This window comes from Melospiza melodia, chromosome 2, assembly GCF_035770615.1.
Source record: "Melospiza melodia melodia isolate bMelMel2 chromosome 2, bMelMel2.pri, whole genome shotgun sequence".
NCBI classification, from domain to species: Eukaryota; Metazoa; Chordata; class Aves; order Passeriformes; family Passerellidae; genus Melospiza; species Melospiza melodia.
This window is the reverse complement of record NC_086195.1, coordinates 61,259,911-61,282,624: the sequence shown is the minus strand read 5'-3', so window position 1 is coordinate 61,282,624 and position 22,714 is coordinate 61,259,911. Positions and strand designations below refer to the sequence as shown.

The window sequence follows — 22,714 nt, the reverse complement described above, 5'->3', positions numbered from 1 at the left end:
TTAGAGTCTCTTCCATGGTACTAGATTGGAGCACTTCTATCACAGCATTCATTTTCTCTCTGGTCCCACTGCTGAGTGATAGCAGTTGGTAGTTGCAGGTCTGCAGCTCTGATCAGAAAGAGAAACTCTGCCCTGTCCTGTTCTGCCTAAGAGGCAGCAGGGTCCTGATAAGACATCTTGCTCAAAGCTTTGAAATCCTTTATTTTCATGTTATCTAAGCATTGACGCAAACACAAACAACTTCTTTGACAGTAAAACACAGCATATGGTTGACTGGGCTGCTGGAGCATTGGCTGTCATATGTTTATACTCAGTCAAAACCAAAAATACTTCTTGAACAGGTTTCTTTTTTCAAGATGATGAAGTGGTTCCCAGAATAGGCACTACATGGAAAATATCAAAATACCTTCAGCTCAGTTTCATCACACAAAATTTCCACAGCTTAATGTACCTTCTATCATGTATATTAGAAGTGAAAAAAATCTGGAAAACCCCAGACTACCCCAGACTGTTACTTCCAACTGACATTGATAGGGGCTTTCTCAACCTAACAGTAACAATGAATGTAAATACATTTTTGAGGTTCCTTGAAAAATCTGTCTACTGGAGACAAGTAGATATTTATTTGAGTAACCATTCTTTTAGTGGGTGAAACTGAAGGCACAGGAAGCCAACGGCAATGACTGCAGTGCTGCTGTGATGTTCACACATCATGAGCCACTGCTGTATGTTCTTCAATTCTGATAAAAGGCTGTACAGGAGAAATAATTTGGAAACCCATGACAGCTGGGTAGTCTCTCCTTATTTCACCCATTAGTCCTCTAAGTCAAGAGCTGTAAATGTTCAGTGCTAGCTGGAGTCCTTGTACTCTCACATGTGGCACCAGGCTGCCAAATGATATGGCAGCTTGAGGAAGGGTCTTTTCTCATTATCTCTTTCAGAGACTGATATTTTTGCTGGATTTTTTCCCCTGGGTACTTGTTCTGACAGTTTTCATCTCAGTAGCCTGCCCTTAGCTATTCCTTCGTGACTGCTAGATAAATCTGTTCATTCTCACACATAGCTCTCTAACAGAATTCTTCTGCCACTGTCAGCAGGCAGAGGAGAAATAGAAAACAAAAATCACTGAGTTAACAATCAGTTCTTATGCACAAAGCAATGTCAGAAGAGAAATGACTGTGGTCTCACCTCTGCATTGTACTCCAAATTGGTGCAATCAGTATCACCATGTGTTAACCATGCTTTATTGGGTATTCTCTTCCTTCTCCTCCCTTCCAGCCTCTTTCCTTTTATCCCACCAAGAAATTATTCCTTCTTATGGGGCAATTCTGTTACAAACTGTTACCCTGCAGGGAGCATGGCCAGAATAGCAGTGGTCCTCCTTAATCTAGTTGGAAGGCTACTTCCAGAGATGTTTAGTCTTCAGAGGCCATACCTTTGTGCAGACCCATCTCAAGTCATCTCTCAAGATGACTAAATTTTAACCTCCCTCTGCCCTTGGCATTCTAGAACTTGGGCCAGAATACAAAATGTATTTTATATACAGAGTATAAAATGTATTTTGTTTCGTGTCTTTCTGGTTTCTACAGGCCAAATCAATGTCTTTCAAACTTTCTTTTTAATATTAAAGAAGCTAAAAAAAGATACCATTCAACCACAAACTTGAGAAATCCTCTTGGAGGTTTTATGACAGTCCTTCTCTCAGAGTTTGTGTTAGACAGAGCTACCAACAGTTCTGTCTAGGCCTTTGGAAAGTGGCCAGCAGATAAAGCTTTCGGAAGGAAAGACAAAGCTATTTAATTTTAAAGGAAAACATGCTTAGTATGTTTAACAAACTAGGAACAAGGCACTGCTTTGGAGAATGGATGTGTGCTTTTGATAGATGTTTCAATCTCAGCTTTTATCTTGCAGGGTGTTTGTGTGAATTTGGGAAAATCATATTTTGGTCAACAAATGCAACCCGTGTATGTTCAGCTCATCACACTTGGCTGCACGGCCTCACAATGCACATGTGCTGTACCAGGAGGCTGCATGGGTGCCAGTCACCTGAACAGCCTTGCCAGAGATATGGCATGGTGGGGAACAGAGATCCATGGATAATTCAGTGGTGATTAGGTGAGTGAGTGTGTGTTACGTGACACTTTCTGTTCCTCCTTCTTCTTGTCAGTGTTCCTACAATTCTGGATCCCCTTAGTACACAACAGAAATTGCCAGTTCTTTTTTGACTCTTGCAACACCCCACTAAAAGGCACAGTAGCTGCATCCTGATGGGCATATTAATCTTTTCCCTTTGCAAGGTCTCAGCAGTGTCCCATCCACTGCTGTCCTGCCCTTCCCCACATTACCTGTGTGGGTCATTCCTTTGGATGTGGGCTTGTGTAAGTATCACACTGGAGTGGTCAGGACTGGTAGCAAACACAAATTAGCACTGGGAGGTGACAGACTGTGGCCTAAGAGTTAAGCTGTGGCTTGTATGTGGCAGATATCTGAAATGCAAGAGTGGCTACTGATTACATGGTTTGGGACAGACTACAAAGGAAAAGCAGCTCTGTATCTTCTCCCTTACTACCCATGCTGTTGTCCACAAAAGTCAGATTCATTACCTGGTGTGCAACAACCCAGTAATTACACAATCAAGAGAGACATCATTTATTTATTTTAGAGTTGTGCAAGCCTGGGTATTCTGTGGTATTCCACAGATCAAGCACACCAACTACCAAAGCTTTTTACTACTTACACGTTTTAGCAAACAAAAGAATTTGTGTTCATTGGCTAGAAGTTACATAGTTCTTGTATAAATTAGTATTCTGTCTTCTATTGGTTGATTTTCTCACTTTTCAAGACTGCATGCTCAGTCTTCTACTTGAGTCAGTGGGTTTCTGGGTTCAGTGGTACCTGACTTGGTGGTCACCATCTCCCCCTACCAAAATTAACTTTTACCCTGTTGGAGCTATTTTAACACAATTGCTGACTTGGCTTTATTATTTTCTTCCTTATCTTGGCAGTTCTGCCAGATGTCCTTGTGGCCTGTAAATTCTGCATTCTTTGTGTCCAGTATCAGTGCACATTCTTCTTTCCAAGACTTGTTACTACCCCATCAGGTCTGAGACCACTGAAGCATGTCAAGCATGGACAACACTTGGAGCTCGTTAGTCGCTCTCTGTTTCACAAACTAAATACCCCTTCTTGTTGCTTAGGCTTGAAAGCATGAAAGATCAAGCATCAGAGCACATCTTTTTGCAGCAATGCCAAGGGCCGGCCCTGCTGGGCCGCGGCCATGAAACCGTGACATTAATGATCCCAGTGATGGTGACTGTGCTGTGTCCGTGTAGCCACAGCCACAATGAACTGATTCACTGTTTTCCCCACTGGCTGAGTAGGAAGAACGAGGTTTATGTGCTGGCCAGCACTTTCAGGGTGGAGCCCGGCGCTGGCAGGGCCGAGGGCGTCACTCGCTGCTCCTGCTGACCGCGGCGGGAGCCGGCTGCTCTCGCCTCACGACGCCATTTTTCCTCCCCGCTGCCAGCTCCCTCCTTCCCTTTGGGGCTCGTTCAGTACCGAGTGTCCCTGGAAAATGTCACTTTCGCCTCACCACAGTGTGACAGCCACACCCGCCCTGGCGTGAGGGCCAGGAAGAGGCGGGGCAGGCGGAGGCAGCAGGCCCCCCCCATCCGTCCCGGCAGGCCGCGGGCCGGGAAGGGGCGGGCGAGCATTCCCGGAACCAGCCGCGCTCGCACCGCCGCCGACGGCCCGTTCTCCCCGCGGCTGAGGGAGCCGGGAACTGCCCGCCATGTCCTCGATGGCCGCCGCCAGCTGCGACGGCAAGGGCGCGGGGGAGGCGCAGGAAGGGAAGAAGCCGCTGAAGGCCTGCTGCGCCTGCCCCGAGACCAAGAAGGCGAGGGACGCCTGGTAGGGACCCGGCCCCGAGCCCCCGTGGCCCCTCCGCGCCCGGGCGTTCCACCCTCCTGCCCCGCCGGCATCGCCTCCCTTCCCGGGGTTTGTGCCACCGTGCGCCGGGCATGCTGGGGGCGCTCCCCATCCCCGACGGGGGTGCTGGAGCGTCCGAGGGAGGAGGGAGAGTGTGGAGAAGGAGAGGAAACTGTCTTTAAAGGATTACTTAGAAATTAGGAGTTTAAAACCTCATAGCCCGTGTTTAAAACAGGTTTCAAAGATCAGCTTTTAATGCTGCTTGTAAATCTTCACTGTTGTTGATTGAAGCAACACGTACCAGCCGGTGATAACTTCTTTATTGTTCACCTGAGTATAATTACATTCTCTTTTAAATAAAGAAAAATACTCCGGTTTTTTTTGAGTCTCAGAGGATGACATTTCCCAGAGAAGTTCAAAATTCGACAGTGACCTATATAGCTGCATTGGTAATTATAGGCTTAGTCATGATCATAAGACCTATAAAATGGTATGAAGTGCACCCTCCAAATGGAGCTCCTTTGTCTTTGACAGTCAATCTTTAAAGTTTAAAAAACTTTAATCCGATAACCAAGTTGTCTTTTTTTTTTTTTTTTTACTTTGCTGGTGGTATGGATGGTGTTTGGCAGGTGGCATAATACTTAACAGTGGTTTTGCTAAATTTAGGGGAGCATGTCTAATTACACAGTAGAGTGAGGGTGACTCCAGGGCGCCCTAAGAAAAGGGTGGTAGGATGGATGTTACTGCTCAGATGCTGAGTTGCCCTGGGCAGCCAGGGGATGTGTCCATGCTCTTTGTAATAAAACCCAAGAAGAAAACTAAACAGCTCTGTCATTCAGTCAAAAGAAAGTCTGAACTGCTTTTGTGGTATACATGATATACCAACAATGAGAGGCTCTTACTTGGATAGATGAGTTACATCAAAAGTTACCATATATTCTGAATATTTTTTTCGACAATAGCTGGACAGGTGTTGTGTTTTGTTTTGCTTTTTGCTTCAGGGTCCTTAAATTGCAACTGAAGTTTGATTAAATTATCATTTACTGGTTAACCTGTTCTGTATTGTTCTCTTACTAGGGAAATTTTGTTGCTTCCCTACTGAACAATTTGAATCTGGCCAGCTCAGCTACTTGATGGTGTGACATCCTTGTGTTGTATAACCAATCCCCATCCAGACATGCCCAGAATAGACCCTGGCCTGTTAACAGGAAGTTCTGTTCTGCCTGCTGTCAGAGTTTTAGGTGCACAGCTCCAGACTTGGATAACTTTTTGGGATAGTTTTATATTGTCCAAAACAGCACTACCCTGGACAGGATAGGAAAAAAAAAATCTCTGGATCCTCATAGGGATTTTTAATTGTCCCCAACAGTTTGTTAGTTCTGTTTCTTTACTAAAAGTAAGTGAACATTTTATTGCTGAACCCTGGAAATCTTTTTGTTTTGCAGCATTATTGAGAAGGGAGAAGAAAATTGTGGGCACCTAATTGAAGCTCACAAAGAGTGTATGAGAGCTCTGGGCTTCAAGATATGAGTGAGATGAGCAGGACTGAGTGGGGTGAGTACAGCCTTCAGCACCTCTGCCTCTGAAGTGCCCTGCCTTCAGCTGGTGCCCCTGGAAGGCCCAGAGTAGTGTTTGTGATGATGTTGCCCTTATGAGAGAGAAGGCAGAGCAATTCTCATTGACACTACAGCCAACATTGCTGCCCTGTGAGGGTGGTAAAGCCCTTGGCAGCACACAGCCTCTGTGAGTCACCCTTCAGCAGTAGAGAATGGTGCTGCCTCTGTTGTCTGCTAAGAGATCCAAACCTCAGTTTAGATTTCTGGTGCTAGGACACGTGGGAGTTGGTTTTTGTGGGTTTGGGCTGGGGTTTTTTTGTTGATTGTTGAACTGTTGCTCAATATCCAGTGGAAATCCATGTTTTGTGAAGCTGTGTTTCCTTTCTCTTCTAGATGATGTCTTTGGTGTGACTGTGTTCTGGAAAGCTGCAAAATAAATTATTTCTGCAAGTTAATTGAAAGAACAAATATAAACAAAGAGTCTATTTATGAAGAGTCTTTAATGATAGAGTATGCATCACATCTGTAGCTTTTCCACTGTTTGCTCTTGACCACTGCTATAGAAAATATATTTTTTCCTCTCAATAAAAGCCTGAAAATGACGTATGTTCCTGACTTCTGTTTCTTTTTAAGTGAAGAAATGACAGCGCCCTCCTTACTGAAAAGAGCGTGCTGCAGGAATGAGAGAATGAGAAAAGCCTGCTTAATCATTAACATAGGAACTCTTTCTTCCTAATGGTTACTGTGGCGGTTTGGTTGAACAGAGAGGGCTTTGCTGGGTTTTCCCACTGATGCAAATTGTGAAATCATGCTAGTAGCATTGCACACTTGCAGTTTTCAGCAATTGTGCTGAAGTTTGCAGTGCTGTTTGTGACAGTAGCTGTAGCTATGTTTGTGGAAAGGTGACCACAGACTTATGAAATGAACTTCCTTAGAGTCAAAACTGTATTTGATTTCCCCGTGTTTTAATTCTTCTGCGATGTTTGAATACCATTACCCAAGCTTCATTCTTTGTAATGAAAAATTAGGTACTTCCCATCTCAAACTCGCTTGAGCTCATAGTTCTTCAACAGAAAGGGAGTAGAGGACTGCTCCCTGTCACTGCAAGTGACTTGTATGTACAGGTTACTTGCCTGAAAGTAGAGCTTTTTCTTATGCTCAGTTTTTGTTGGGTTGGTCTTGTGCTATGCATGCATGGACTTATGTTTTCTGGCTTCTTTCACTTCAATGAGATTATAGTGTTGTATGAGATGGTAGTTGTTGCTTTTGATTCCTTCTTACAACCTAGAGAAACATCAGGTGCAATTTCTGGGTTGTTACAGGTGGGGCTTTTCTGGCTTCATCGTATGTAATTGTGCAACCCTAATGTTACTCCTCCTGTGGTGAGTTGACTTTACTGAATATGGTATCGCTAATTACTTTTTCTCCTGATGAGTTTTCTCTTCAGAAACTGAAGAGACAAAATCTGTGCTTTGTCTTGATTTTTCTACTGGCTTTGGTCTGCTGCAGGAATGAGTCCAGTCATGATTGTTTCTCTACCTGCTGGGCCCCATGTATCCTGAGGTAGCAGTGGTTTTTGGCTGTGAACATTTAGTATGGAACACTTGGTGCTGCCCCTGCTGAGACTCACAAGTTGCATGAGGAGCGTTTAGACTCTTGCTCTGGGAATGTTTTCTGAAGGTCCTGTCTTGAGGCAAGAGTTGTGTCCACGCTGGCTTTCAGCCTCAGAGTAGGGATGCAGGTGTGGCTCTGGCAGAAAGCATTCAAGGCTGCCTGTGGCACTGTAGCTGTTTGAGGAGCAGGACCTGGTGCTCTTTTTGGTGTTTATTATTGTCTTGAGGTAGGAACCTGAATAAGGTCATTCTTGTTGAACCATTGTGTGTCAGAGCATGAACTGAGGAGAATGCTAAAAGGTGGATGTGCACCAGCTTTGTGGTAGCATGCTCTGGGTAAACTGTGAAAATGGTGCCAGAGAATAGAGCAGGGCAGGAAGTGGCCAAGTGAAAGTGGAGAGCTGCTTATATCAGGTCAAGAAAAGAAAAAAACACATTCCTGCACTATTTTACACAAATTCTATTCACTTAAAAATTTGGATGTTTAGACCTCCATGAGGGTAAAAGCTAGGCAAGTACTTCAGAAAGTTTTTGGAAATGAGTGGCATGCTGATGTACCTGTGTGCAACAGGTACAGAAAGGATACTGGACAACTCTACACTTGAAGCAACAACGGAAGAACCTTGTAGTCAAATCAAATTCCTTGCTGAGTGGCTTCATTTCTTACTATGGTTTTCCTGTGGAGTGGATTCAGGGCTTCATTCAGGGAGTGGGAGTTCCTGTGTTAATAGTTACTGACAGTGTTGGTGACAGACACGGCCCTGCACAGGGTGGTGGGTACCTTGAGGGTGTAGCACACACAGCAGTAGCAGGAAACTTGACTAAACTATAGGGTAGCACAACTAGATACAGTGCATGCCATCTTTGAACCTTTGTAATTCACTGTGAGCTAGTCTGGAGTAGGCTTGAGACCTTTCCCAGCAGTTGTAAATCAAATGTGTATATTTTGGAGCTACAGTGTTTATTCATGTGTAAGTAACAGTTCTGCAGACTAATTCCAGCAATGCACTGTATAATAAATCAAGAGGTGTTTGATTATGCCCTCTCTGACTTCAAGCTACCAAGGTCTTAGTGTCCTCAACACAGGTGATTGAACTAGTTTTCAGCTTATGGGATCAGTAGTGAACCTGTTGACTTCCTAAAGGATGGGCAAAATAACCAGTCATGCAGCTGCTGTGAGATTTGGGACTGATAATCTCTGTGTTGTGTGGCTCTCAAGGACAGAGGATTTATTTGCCAAACATAGTGCAGGCTGTACCTGTGTTGCATCATCACATGCAGCTAAATATTAAGTACTACTGGTTGAGTCCATTTTAAGTGGGGAAATAGTGAAGTACCTGTTTCCACACTGCCTGTTTCAGTGCTGAAAAGCTTGACGTGTCTGTTTTTCACAAACACATTTTGTAGTAATGCTTACGTGTGTACTTCCAGGGAAGGGTGTTAATGTTGCTCAGGTGTTTTCTATGAACTTGCCATCTTCATTCCAAATTGTTTTCAGCTTTGTTATTTGATTCAGTCCCTTTCCTATTGAATCAGTATTGGCTTTTGAACACTTGTCTTGGATGAACCAGTATCCCTGGCTGAAGCACATTTAATCCAGAGCAAGGCATGAAAATAAAATGTCTCTTTGGTAATAAGAGGGTTTTTTACTTTTGGTGAGTAGAAGACTGAAAGTGCTGTGAAGATGATCTGTATGGCCATGGTACTGTCGAGGGAGAAAGGAAGATGTAGTCTTTGCGGTTCAATCACTTTACAAATCTTCCTTTTAGAAATTTGAGTCTGAAAACACTAAGTTAATCTCTAGTGTGTGCTCTGAGATCTACCTTTTAAAGTGCTGTATCATTCTCTCTACAATGTCACATTGAGACCCAGCAGAAAAGTTGTGTCGTTTCTAATGAGAGCTTTGTGCTGCTATTGCCGTGGGTTGAAAGCTTCCTGTCTGCCTTTCACAGAGAAATCACAACAGGTCATCCTCACCCACGGTGCTGGCTTCAGCATCACTGCAACACCACTATTTATGTCCTAGAAGATGTCAGATGAAGGCCTTTCTTGTCCTAATGAGTCATTAACAGTTATTTTTTACTCAGGAATTTACCTAACAGAAGAATGAAATTACTAACTTCCTTTTTTTCCACTTTCTTTGATGCGCCTGCAAAAGGGTTTTGGTAGTATGAAAAGGTAGGAGAAAATGCAATGGTGCTTCTCAGGATGCTTCCTCTAATGTAGTTCTACATTTCTTCTCGTAGCAGTTCAGTTTTGTCTCACAGATCTTATGCAAAGTATCTTTCTCCTAAGTGTTCACAATCTTGATATCCCAACTCCCCATCTTATCAGATGTCAGCCTATCTTGGAGAGAAGGCTCCTTACAGATTTTTTGCAGAGGCCTAAAGGTACACAAGTTGTTGTCAGGATCATATAGCGAGTATATGGCAATGGTATGAAAAACAGAGCCTGGATCCCAAGATTTTTTTATTGTGGTGCTTTAGCTATAAGATCATCTGTCCTGCTTTGGAGAGAAGGTTGAGAGAAAGTTCTTCATTTCCCCATAACTCTTGCAGATGGATGTTGTTCTGCTTCAGTAGCTAGGATTTATTTCTTCATTTAGTTAAGGGGCCTCTGAAGACCAGGTTCACTGTTTTTTTCACTTTGTCCTTAACAGAAAGCACCTTTCTGAATGGACTGTGCTCACCCTGTGCAAAGTTTAATTTGTCTTCTTTCCTTCCCACGTGTCAGCCTGCCAGGATGGCTCTTACGAACCATGCAGCTCTGTATTGCACGTGGCCTCATCATTGCAGAAATAAGATTGTGCTGTCCAAAACCACGATGGATTCTTGAAGGTTGTCATAAAGCATTACTGCAGCCTTGCCTGGGAGACAGCGTTATTCCAGAGCACTGTTAGTTAGGAAAGGCAATCAGTGTGTCTTTAACTGAATGGTGCCAATGGGAATGGCATGTTAGGCAGGGCAGCTGCAAGCTCGGCCTGAAACACGACCACCCTTGAAACCCTATCTCTACCCCACTGACCCGTGCAGGCTGACTTCACACTGGGATGGGAGACCACGTGGGTTGCGTCAGTGCCTGAAATGTAATTGCATCCTGGCAGTGGGGCAGATCCTGCCTGTGTGACTGATAATGTGTTACTTGAAGCAGGGGAGGAATTGCATTTACGCATGTTTTGTGTAGCTGACCATGGAGGATTGACCTCAAAGGCTCCCTCTTGTGCCTCTGTCCTGGGTTACCTGAGTGGGAAGTGTTGGCTGTCCTCATTGGGCTAAATGAAGGTCTAGGGCAGGTTCTAAGTAGCTATTAGAAAAATGAGAATGTGAGATGATGTTTCTCAAGGGTGCTTCCCAACAGAGCCTCAACTAGGATTTCCCCACAAAATGTGCTTCCAAGTGTTACATGCTCGCAAAGCTTTTGGCAGGCTGGATAGTGTCATCTTCATGATAGATGAAACTGGGTGCCAGAGGTTTGTTTGCTCTAGTTTTATCCCTTGCATTCACAGTTCTCTGGCTGTGCAAAGCTTTTCCTTATGCCCGTTGATCTAAAACACCCCATGAGAGGAAGCTCGCTGGAGTAAGGGGAGGCTGTAATGGACCTGGAGAGTATGAATTGAGAGCCAGCCTCTCTTCTTTTGCCAAGTCCCTGCCACGGTTACGAACCACAGTGGGAAAAGGGGATGACCTTTTTCCTTTTTTGTGCTGGGTGAAAGTCACTCTCTTGCAGGAGTGCAGAGCAGTGGAGAGCCTGATGTGTGACTGGAGCTCGCCACGATAAGCTGGTTGTTTTCCCTTCTCCTTTCCCCTCCTCGCGCTGTGCTGGGCTTATCTGGCCGCCTGAGTTATGTTAAGTAGCGGGTGCATGCTTGCTCTCTGTTCTCCTCGCTGCTTTTGCTCCTTGGATTTCAATTCCAAACATGGTTATCCATTTGGGGTCCCTCTCCGTTCCACTGCCAAGAGATACACATTCCACACTCATCACCAGCTCCCTCTGCTGCTCTCTCACGGTCGCTATTCCATTTGCTGCAGCGCAGGCGAGACAGGCAGTGCAAGGAGATCTCTGTCCCGTCAGTGAGTTTTCTAGCTAATGGCCTCGACTCTTTTTCTGACTGAGCTCTTTTGGCCTCACATTTGCCAGCTTCTTTTCTCACTGTTGTGGCTAAGAAGGGGGCCAGCCGACGCTTTGTGAGCCACAAAGAGGAGAAGCGAACGCTTTTGGAATTTTTCGGGTGCAAAAACATTCAGCAGCTCTTTTTTAGCATGTTACTTTGAAACGCTGCTGTGGGACCAGACGGTGCACAAAAGGAAGAGGAGGAGGAACAGCTACCCAGCAGCTCTGCTTTCCAACCTCTGCAGCACCCTTTGTGTATGACAATTCATTTTGAGCGCAGGACGGCTGGGGAGGGTGGGGAGTGGGGCAGGATGAGCGCAAACAGCCCCTCCTGGGACCAGGCTGTTCTCCAGCCTCCGGTGTGTGATGCTTGGAAGGAGATTACAGAGGAAGCAGCCTACCAGCTGGCCAGCTGCATTGTCCTCCTGGGTTACATGGGGGGAAGCGGCATCTTTGGGTCCCTCTATATCTTTGGCCTCCTGGCCCCAGGCTACTTCTGCTACGCTCTGTGGGGCTGGCTGAGTGCTTGTGGGCTGGACATCTTCATCTGGAACATGCTGCTGGTCCTTGCCTGCTTGCTTCAGCTGGCTCACCTGGCGTACCGGCTCCGCAGAAACACCATCCCAGAAGAGTTTGACCTCCTCTACAAGACCATGTACCTGCCCTTGCAGGTGCCCCTGGAAGTCTACAAAGAAATTGTGAAGTGCTGTGAGGAGCAGGTGCAGTCGCTAGTCAGAGACCAGAATTATGCAGTGGAGGGCAAGACGCCCATTGACCGCCTCTCGCTGCTGCTGTCTGGCAGGTAAAGGCTCCCCCATCTCTGAGCAAAGTCTGACAGCAAACTGCTGTGGCTTTTTGTTGTATTATCACCCTCTGTAGAAACTGGGGTGAGGATTGTTTCCTTCCTCTGATAAGGATCTCAGATATGCATCAGTTTGTTGGGGAAGGGGGAAATTTGCTTTTTGGGGTGTTAGTTTTATTTTGTTTTTCTAACTTAAGGGTATTTCAGGGAATGGTTTGCAGACTCAAGCTGTGGGCAATGAAATGGAGCTCAACCTTACCTGTGATACTTTTCATGAATCCTTACCCCTTTGTCTGTCATTTTGAAGTGATCTTAATTCTGATGGGAGCAGACTGGCTCTGAGAATGTGTTTCTCAAGGCAGGAGAGCAGTGTGTCTGGACCTGGGGGTACCAGGCACACCTTTGTGATGTGAAGAGCTGTGTACTGAGTGTGCTGAGGCCTCAGTTCACTTGCTCTCCCTGGCCAGCAGTGTTCAGGGAGAAGTTCCTGTTCCCAACACCCCAACACTCAGGGCTTTGACATTTTTCACTTTGAGCACCATTTCCTCAAAAGAGAGAGTATTTTCCTGTGGTGGATCCTGCCTAATCAGGTGTCTTTCTTTCCCTGTGCTGTCAAGCATTTATGATACTCCTTCTTCTGGACCACCAAGGAGAACCTCAGGGACCTCTAGAGAGTGACACTGGAGATTTGATTGAGTGATCAAGTACTGGCATTTGTTCACCTGAGATCTGCTGCCTTTAGCAGCATATCCACTTAACAATTTGCAAAATCCAGATGCATACAAATAGCAATAGTGTTGGCTTCCAGTCTGCTGCCAAAAACTTGGCACTAATGTTACATAAGAATGGGAAAGGAAGATGATCTCTAAATAGTAGCAGTGCTGAGCTGCAGGAGGTGTGTCCCACAAGGATTTTCCTTTGGGAATACAAAGCATCACCTGGGGCTCCTGTTTTACTGCAGTGGCCAATCCTCTCTGGTGAGGGAGTCTGCAAAGAAGAATGGCTGACCTTCCTTTTTTTGGTGTTGATCCCTTTTCTAAGATGTGTTAAGAGCACCCTGGGTCCACCAGGATAATGAATGGCAAAGCACTGGAGGTAAATTTGGTATGTGTGTTTCCAGTAGTGCTTCACCTTACCAAATATGTCTGGTGAGCAGCTGGCTCTGAGGTTTACTGAATCAGTAAATAATATTTCTGGGGAAGAGTCTGTGCTGCACTGGATAATGTGATGCTACCTCTGTGGGCATGAGAGTGCTGCAACAGACAACGTAAGATGGTGATGGTGGGTAGTTGTTGGGCTATCTTTTGCAGTGGGAAGTATGCATCTTGGCTGGTAAAGGATGCTCCATGGAGGTGGGAATGGATTTACTTTTCCTAGTACCCACTCTATTGCCTTGTGAGGTCCTTGCTGACCCTGCAGAGAATTGCTGTTATGGTGCTCTTTCTTAAATTGAGCAAGTGGGATCTTGGAAATGCAGAATATGCCTGGATTGGGAAATGTGCTTTACAATCCATGACCCTTGCAGGCAGCACTGCCAGGTGATTAGAAGACAGAGGTGAACAGTCTTTTAACTCCTGAAGGCAAGAATTGCCTTTGTGCATCATACAGCAGGGGTACACAGTGACAGGAAAGCAAGAGGCCCCAAGTCTGGTGATGCAGAGCTATGAATAGAACTCCAGACTGCCCTGGCATTGTCCTTGCTTCAGGCCCATGCAGGTCCTTCTCTGTTCCCACAGCAGAGCTCAGTGCACGTTTGACCTTGACCCTGGCAGGAAATTGTAGCAAAAGTAGGCAAAGGGATACTCAGAAGGCCAAGAGAAAGTGAGCGTTAGTGTGCAGCAAACTATGAGCTCTCGGGGTGATCTGTGAGGAACCATGGGCAGTGGGATTTTAGGGGATCCTGAATGCAGTGACTTCCCAGTACCAAGACTGGGAATGCCCTCATGCAGTCCTGGAGACAGGAGGAAGGTACAAGTACCAAGAGCCACAGGCTGGCTTAGAAGTACCTAGAAAGCAGCAGTCCCATGGGCTGAGAAGTCCTGGGTTAGCATTGCACCTGTGAGGGCTGTCTTTGTAGCAAGGAACAGAACACAGATGGAATATGGGGAAGTGGCAGCAAATCCCACAGAGAAAGGAGGGATAGCTCATCACTAAAGCACCTGCAGCTGTCCCAAGAGGGTATGAGACATCTGTGAGACAAGTATTTCTTTCCTCCCTGGTGGGACACACTGTTTGAGCTATCAGATTTATGTGACATCTGTTTTGTGGCCTAAGCCTGTCTGCCTCACCTGTCCTCTGCAGGATCCGAGTGTGCCAGGACGGACAATTCCTTCACTACGTCTTTCCATACCAGTTCCTGGACTCTCCAGAATGGGAGTCGCTGCGACCTTCTGAGGAAGGAACTTTCCAGGTAACCACAGCTCAGCTTCACTCCTTGGTGCTTTGCTGCACGTCTGAGAAGGAGGTAGAAAGGCCCCATTGTGGCATTCAAAGCTGACCAGGAATACTTTCCTCCCCTTCCTGGTGGTTTAGCCAGCATAGGATTGTGATTTAACCTTTTTTCCTACCTTGTTCTGAAGACCTCAGGGCATGCTCCTACTATCTGCTGATAGCAAGGAGGGTGGAGCACGGTGCTCCTTCCTGTTTATCAGGGAATGGAGGTGTCAGACTGCTGGCTCTCTTCCCTTACAGTGTTCTCCAGTACCTGTACTGATGCATTTGCCCTGCATGCTGCTAGCAGGGGGCATTGTCCTAGCATCAGGATGGCAGCCCCGGCAACGTGCAGCAGTGATGTAAATCCACAAACATCCTGTCCCTCACAGAAGTTTCTGATGGTCATGTGTTTTGGGTGGAGAAGCACAAAGGATGATTCACACCCGAATATGGTTCTTTCTGAGCAGAAAGATCCCCTGCTGAGAGGCCAGACCAATTCTCATTTGCAGTAACTGAAAGGATTTTGGCCTTGCTGTCAACACCCCACAGTGTATCTTGGCTTTCTTTCTGGAAAAGATTACTTATGCCTACATCTCCCTGTCTTTAATACACATCTCAGGATGGCCTGATACCTGTCAGGATGTCAATCCTCATTATGTCAATTAGGGCATATGAGGAGGGATCTTGCCAATCCCTTGGGAGCATGGGAGGGTCATGAGGGAATGATGCTTTCTCATGAGGGTAGGTAGCCCCAAGCAAACTTGGTTAAACCAGGGCAGCTCTCCAAATCTGTTTTCCTAGGGTCTGAATTTGGCTCATGTGTGAAAGGTTCATGGTGATTGCTCCTGAAAACAGTGCCATCACCAGTGATTATGGTTGTAGGAGATAGCTGGCTATGTGACTGTGGCACAGGGCTACAGATAGTGAGCAGAAATAGGGATGTTGGAGCAAGGTAATGAAGTAGAAAAGGTAACAACACCATGGCTGTGCTAGGGCTGGTGTATCTCATGTTTTGCACAGGTCTTCAGTGTGGCAGCAGACTGCTGCTAGCTCCTGGGCTGTATTTGCCCAAGAATCCAGCAGAGAGAGTGATGGGCTACGGGCAGGGAAATGGCAGACTGCAATGGCTGACTGCAGGCATGCAACCTGCAAAGACATCCACAGCATTTTCTGAGCTGATTTCTGTGGAGATTAATGTTCCCAGACCTCCTGAGGCTCTTCACCTGTGGTGCATGAGACAGCCTGGGAGCAGGCTGGGGCCAGGCTGCACCAGCCCTGCCAGCACCACGCTGTGGCACATCTCCTGCTTTGCAGGACAGGGCTGGCCAGTGAGGTCAGCTGTGCCTGGCATCAGGATGGGGAGGTAGAGCCCTAGGTAGGGAAGGCCATATGCTGGAAATGCCTAAACCCCAGTGTGCTTACGGAGGAGCATGAAGAAGTAGCAGCTGTGTGAGACCAGCAGTTACCAGGTGTCACTTGACCAGTCCATGTACCTGGAAGGACCTTACTCTTGGTGGCCATGCTAATCATGGTGATGTGCTGCTTTTGGCAGTTTTACACACTAGTCCCTCTCACACAAGTAGCTAATAAAACTCTGTAACTTCTCTCAACCTTGTCTTAGCAACACAATAATTTGGTTTAAAAAGTGCATGTTGGACTCTGGGTCTTTGCTGGAGGAAGGTGTGGAAAGTTTTTCTTGCCTGAAGTTTTTCTTGCCCCATTGCTCTCTGGATTGAACAAATTCAATTCTGAGCCCACTGAAAAATGGCAGAAGCATGACTTAGACTACGAGAATAGCTGCCTTCCTTGAGCTTCTGCTTTGGCTGATTGCTTCCCACAGGACTGTTGGGTTCCAGTGCCTGAAGGAGTTTGGTTTCAGGGCTGGCACTTTCCCCCAGAAGGCTGAATTACAGGCTCTTGCTGATGCCAGAGCACTTGTGTCAGGGGGGATTCAGGACAAATCTGTCTTGCTGTCCTGGTTTGGTGGCAGGTTTGCTTATTGCATCTCAATCCCTCACAAGAAGGGATCACTTTTGATCCCTGCACCAGAGGTTGGTTAGGAAAATGAGATTCCGGTCATTTCAATTTCTGTGTGACCCTTCCTTTTGCTTGCCTGGCCTGGGAAAGTTCTCAGGTTTTATCTCCTATATTTCTTTCATCAGACAGCTGTTTGCAGGGCAATGGCATCAAATATCAAACCCAAGGACACACACACGCAGCCAAGCCATGTTCAGCTTCCCAGTGGCCCTCTGCCATGGCGGCTGACCAAGGAGACCCCTGGGCACAGAGTGAAAGGGAGCCCCCGGGATATTTTGGTTCCGGCACTTGTTCACATGCCAGTGTCTCCATTACACTCGGATGTTCTTCTTTGGCCCAGGGCAGCTTGACCCTTCCTGCATTTCTTGTCTTTATTATTATTTGTTATAATACACACTTACATATTACATAATGTTTTTGACTGAAATTGTTCTTGTCCTACACTTAGGGGGGAAAAGGTCTCTCTTTACATTGGCAAAACCAGAAGGAAAATGAAATGTTCTCTAAAATCAATCCAAAAAATCCTTGTGAGTTTTCTACATATACATGAACACAATAAAACCTTTCATTTCCTTTCTCACTGAGCTGTGCTGCAATGTCCTTCAGGGCCATTTCGGCCCTACAGAGTCTAGCAGAACTGCTGAGACAGGATGTCCCTCAAGCACAGGATGACCAGGGAAGCCTTTCGGGTGGCTCTTCCAACACTCAGGGCCTTCTTGGAGCAGGGCCTGTGGGGCTCTGCAATCCAGCAGCACATTGGGTCAGCAGCCTCCCCCAGGGCTCCTTGCTGGCAACTCAGGCTGGCTGGGCATGCAAAAATAGACCCTCTGTAGCATTTCTGAGGGATAGGGATGTCTGTGCTGCCCTGTTTATTTCAGCTCCATCCCTCAGATGTCGATAGGGAGCATCATCTGAAAGCAAGAGGGTGAATCATAGCCATCCATGTGGCTGGGTTAAATGAGGACGTGCTACTAATTGCATAGGAAAATGGGGTCTTTGCCTTCTTAGGAGAGGAGACAGCATCAGGTAAGGATTTATTCAGTCATTCAGTCAGGAAAATCTGGCTCTCCAGCCCCACCATCTCCAAGGGGAGAAGGATTCAAAGGGGCTGAGGGCGCTGCCTGTGTGAGTGAAGCCAATGGCTCCAAGGTGGGTGACCCCGCCCAGGCACTGGGACTTACTCCACTCACTCCCTGCCCCACAGGTGACGCTGACAGCCGAGACCGACTGCAGCTACATCACCTGGCCGAGGAAGAAGCTGTATCTCCTCCTGAGGAAGGACCGCTACATCGCCCGCCTCTTCTCCTCCCATCTGGGCTATGACATCTCGGAGAAGCTCTACTCCCTCAACGAGAAGCTCTTCGCCAAGTTTGGCCTTCGCTTCGACATCCGCCTGCCCAGCCTCTACCACGTCCTTGGGCCGGCCTCCTCGGAGGGGGAGTCGGAGGACTGTGAGGAGCTGCTGCCGGGCCCTGGCCAGGCCGGCGTCTCTGAGGCGCCGCCGCAGCCGCCACCGCCGCCGCCGGCTCCGCGCCCCCGGGCGTCCCGGCCCGACAGTGATCTGCTGGGTGAGGACTCCACCAGTCTTGTCTTGGAAGATTTTGCTGAGTTGCCGGGGTCTTTTATGGACTATGTGAGCGAAGGGGAGTATATGAAGTGAGGGCACTCCTGGCACGGGCACACCTCACCCTGTGTGGGACCCTCGCGTAAGTACCCACTTGCAGAGCAAGTCTTTCCCGTGGTGCATCTGCCTGGACAGAGCGCTGGACCCCCTTTGCCGTGGGTTTGCACCTCTGCAGTGGTTTTTGGCCCGCTGCCCCAAAGAATCCCAGAAGGTGGGCTCAAGCTAGGTGGTTTTGCTAAGGAAAAGCAGCAGGGCAGAGGCTTGACTCCAGGCACCAGCTGTGCTGTGGGGTAGAAGGGTCAGTAACCTGGCCATAGAAAGCTCTTCCCTGCCCAGTTCTCTCCCCATCCCTGAAGAGAGGCAGAAACACTGAAATGGTGTCCAGGCTTATACCAGTGGTCACAGAGACAATGAGGTAGAGCTATAGCAGGAGATACTCCAGTATATATTGAGCTGAGCAAGAGCTCTGCAGGTGAGAAAGCCCACATCCTAGGTGATGCCAACAGGACTAGAAACAGCTCCAGGGTTTATAGCAGATTGGTAGCAAGGAATTGCTATAAACCCTGCAAGTATTCAGTCCGGGCAAGGGGACAAAGCTCAGAATCCTTCCTCTCCCTGCCCACCACAGTTCATCCCAGCATTAGATCTTTCCTCCTTGTTTCTGCTGAGATTCTGATCTCTGCCAGATCAGTAAGATGTTGAAAAGTCTGCCCTGGGTGGTATAGGTCTTTCCTCCAGTCACCCTAGGTGGACTGACAGGCTAAGCATTGTTTTAAGATGCCCCAAACTCTGCTTTGCAGTGAGTGGGAATGAGATGCTCTCTTCCAAAATACCAGCTCCTTACTCTACAAGGGAAAAGCATTCTCATGCCTGGTGGCTGTTGGGGCAGAAGAACAATGCAGGCAAACAGAAATAGATGGGAGAATGGCTCGTGCTTGAAATTCAAATCCAAGTGGCCAAGAGAGAAATTCCAGCCTGAGCTACTTTGAGCCAGCCACTGCATGCCAGCTGCTACACACCAGCTGCAGACCCCAAAATGTGCATTCCTGCTGCCGCCCACAGTAATCCAGCTGCCAGGCCCCAAGCTTGGGACTGGGATTTCTGTCCTAGAAGTGACCCCTGCATGTATCTCAGTTGGGTCTGCACAGCAGGAAGGAAGTTGCAGGGCTGGGCTGCAGCTGGGGTGGCTGCCTTCCATCAGGCAGCCTTGAACACAGCAACATTGCACCCTGCTCTTCTCTGTGCCTGCTTGGGTCTACTTCTATGTCTGCTGTGACTGGGAGCATTGGCTCCTGGCATGAGCCCTGACAAGTCTGCAGTATTCCTCATATTACCTGGGATAGGAAGAAAGTCACCAGGGAAAGAACAAGTGTATTTGTTTGTGGCTGGATCAGATAAAGAGTTAGCAAGAGCTTTGATTAGGGTTTTGTTGTTGCGGTTGTTTGGTTTTGTGTAGTTGGTTGTTGTTTCCTTTTTTAGGAGGCAGAGAGAGGAAAAATAAATCCACATTTGTTCTAGGAATGTGAAGCCCCTGGTTTTGCTGGGGATACGAAATTGCAGCTTTTTCAATCCTTACTTGGGGAGGCAGGAACACCGAATCACTTATGAGGCATCCTTCATCCTTGCTGTCAGAGTGTCTGTGAAAACTGCGATCACAAGTGAATGCAAGTAATGTTGTGAACACAGCAAAGTCACTTTGCCTGTGCTTTGATTCTATTTTGCCTTCTCGGAGGATATCCATTCTCAGATCACTGGTAGAATTCTCCTGGTTGATCAAGCTCAATTAAACCAGAATTTCAAATGCAATAAAAAAGGAAGGAGGCAAGTAACACTGTAGCTTTTTTGAAAAATTTCCACCCATTTTTGGCAGTGAGGCAATACTGTGAACATACACACAAGGGTGTGCGTGTGTGTGTGTGTGTGTGTGTGTGTGTGTGTGTGTGTTGGGCAAAACTTTGCTACACAGCAAAAGGCTATTCTTTCTTTCACACAGTCCTGTTGTGAGCTGGAAGCTCTTGTTTTTCTAGATCTTGTGACAGAGACAAGAGTGCTGCTATTGGCAGCAGAGACCTGCAGTAAAAGCCAGGTTTGGCTTGTATTTGAGGTGGGAGAGGAAGATGATCTTCCATGTCCGTCAGTCAGGAGACAATAGACAGTGTGGTATTTGAATTTTTAAGGTAATTAGACAAGGAATCCAAAACTCTGTTTAGTGTGCTCATAGTGGTGGAATGAGAACTTCCCTGTTACCTTACTTGGCACTTGTGTGTCCTAACCACATCACATCCCAGCACATCCTATCACATCCCAGTGGCGCAGCAGCAGTTGTCACATGTGGACAATATTCCACAGTGACTTGAGTGCCTCACCACAAAAACTAGTGACACAGGGGGGCTGCAGGTTTTCACTCTGTCTAAAAACTTTTCACAGCTCAGTAAATAATCTGAGCAGGTCTGCCAAGGCTCAGGTAAAGCACTTCCCTAACTTTTTTATACATCTGTAATAAACAGGGAAATCCCCTGCAGTGTCATTCTTCGTCCCTGAGGTCAGAGCTCCCCTGGGGCTTTCCCCTGGTCTGTGCTCGCATCTCCTTTCCCACTAACTCCCAATGTGGGTAATCACCTTGCAGCTCTCTAAATTCCCCCTGCTGAAATGCTTCTGTGGATGATGTTCTTTTTCCTTTTCTGTCACTACAGCAGCCACCTTGCAACACTGCAGTTCAGGAGGGCAATTCTTGAATGCCCAAAGTGCTACAAAGGTCATGCACAAGAAAACATTCATGGAAGATATATTGGCCTACTATTCATGTCAGCTAGTTCCTTGAAAGCGTTTCTAGTCTGCTTATGAGTAAGGTGGACAGTGATATCCACTGATGAGCACATTCATTCTCTAAGGAGGATGCTGCCTGTTCAAAGGAGGCAGGTTCAAAGGTTCTGTTCACTGCTTGCTTTAACAGTGTAGTATAGCTCAGTACTCCAGAGGAAGCTAAGCTTTATTCCTTGCCAGGAAGTTTAAACAACCAAGAGCCACCTGCTTTTTCTCCTGTTCATACTACATTTTTTCTAGTTTGTTGCTATCAAGTGCTTGCAGGATGTGTAGCTGTTGTTACCTTTTTTTATACAATTACATCTTGGGGCTGCCTTTCTGTTTGGTGGGTGAGGTAGGTGGATGGATGCTTGATGGTCTGCAACTTGGTATCTAAGTTAGTAGTTAACGTTTTGTACATGCTTTGAGAGCAAAAGCAAAGTAGCTGTGGGCTTTGTTTAACCAATATCACAGAAGCTTTGTGGAAGGGTTTGTTTTTGCCATCTCAGAAGGAGTGCATAACCCTGTTTCCTGATTTATCAGTTGTTGAGGAATTACATAGTTTTGCACTTTTGCACTGTCATTTAGGAGAGGAGGGGAGAGGAACAGGTAATGGTGGGCTCCATGAGGTTTGTATCTTGGAAAAGTTTGAAAGTATGGTAGTAATGGTGTGCTCTCTTTCTCTCTCTCCCTCTCTCCCCCTCCCCCCTCTGTTCCCTGTTCCCCTTTTCCTCCCTCCTCCACTGCATTCCTTCTGCAGCCTCTGAAAACCATCTCCAGAGCTCTCACCCTCTCTGCAAAGGACGAGCCCCTCTGGCTCCCACTCAGACCCCCGAACTCTAGGGAACAACAGGCTGCTTTCATCCCGGAGCCCCTCCAAGGGAGCAGATGCTCACACAGGTTTTTGACCAGAGACACTCTTTAGCATGCAGAGACGTCTGCCAGCAGATATCTACACTCAGGAGCACATGAAGCACATGCTTAGGACTGCAGTGTGACACTCCAGCACCTCCCACCCCATGGCTGTTCACCAGAGCTGCCTTCCCCAGCGTGCTTCCACGGTCTGTTTTCTAGTCCTGCCTCTCTGAGGTTGTCAGCAGCTCTGTCACCAAAGTGCACCAAAATCCTGCAAGCAATACCAGCCTGCTTGCAGAATCTGTGTTCCTTTTGATTCAATGATTCCCATTAAAGTCAGAGATGAAACTACTGGTGTTTGAGGATTTGAAGAGGGAGAAAACAGCTGGAGGGAGGGAGGGAGGGAGGATTTGAAGAGGGAGATCACTTGAGGTGATCTCAAGGCACAGAGTGGATAGGGCAAGGGGAAATGGGCCTGACAGCTTTGGTAAAAGGCTTGCAATGGAGAGTTTGATGATATGCATCTCGCTGAGCATCCACTCTAGTAAGACCAGAAATTACTTTTCCAGGAGTTAGGATTTCTCATTTATGACAAGCACAACTTCTCAAAGAAGCTGGTGAAAAAAGACTTCTGGTTGGTTGTTTGCATTGATTCTTGAAATAAGAAAGAGGAGGAATTGAGATTGGGAACGGGTGTAGGAAAGAACCCTTTTTTAACATGCTCATGGTGGGTGTGACCTCAGAATGCACAAACATCAAATGAAGAAAGTAATGGATACAAAACATCTGTGAGGAGTGCAGCCATTGGTAGGAAGGACAATGCCTTAATGAAAATAGTGTAGAGATGGAAGGCCTCTTCCAAGCTCAGCAGCAACAGCATTTGTCTCCTGAGCTTCCCCAGCCATTTTCTCAGTCAGAGAATTAGAGGTACCTGTGAAAGAATCCTGTCTCACAG

The 22,714-nt window shown here is 46.9% G+C and overlaps 2 protein-coding genes across 3 annotated transcripts; both read left to right on the top strand.

The window, feature by feature from the left end:
- The first annotated feature begins 3,708 nt into the window (after positions 1–3,708).
- Positions 3,709–6,085, top strand: LOC134414180 (cytochrome c oxidase copper chaperone). The gene is made up of 3 exons (XM_063148390.1): positions 3,709–3,909; positions 5,373–5,481; positions 5,877–6,085. Exons 1-2 carry the CDS (start codon positions 3,791–3,793, stop codon positions 5,455–5,457), a joined length of 204 nt encoding a protein of 67 aa, XP_063004460.1. The 5' UTR covers positions 3,709–3,790; the 3' UTR covers positions 5,458–5,481; positions 5,877–6,085.
- Positions 6,086–11,086: 5,001 nt separating this feature from the next.
- Positions 11,087–22,110, top strand: POPDC2 (popeye domain containing 2). Of its 2 annotated transcripts, none has more exons than XM_063148389.1 (4): positions 11,087–12,008; positions 14,310–14,418; positions 17,683–18,046; positions 21,665–22,110. In XM_063148389.1, the coding sequence occupies exons 1-4, from the start codon at positions 11,464–11,466 to the stop codon at positions 21,745–21,747; spliced, it is 1,101 nt and encodes a 366-aa protein (XP_063004459.1). In that variant the 5' UTR covers positions 11,087–11,463; the 3' UTR covers positions 21,748–22,110. The 2 variants fall into 2 exon arrangements, with proteins under 2 accessions (XP_063004459.1, XP_063004458.1); XM_063148388.1 differs by having other exon boundaries at positions 17,683–18,184.
- Positions 22,111–22,714: the final 604 nt, after the last annotated feature.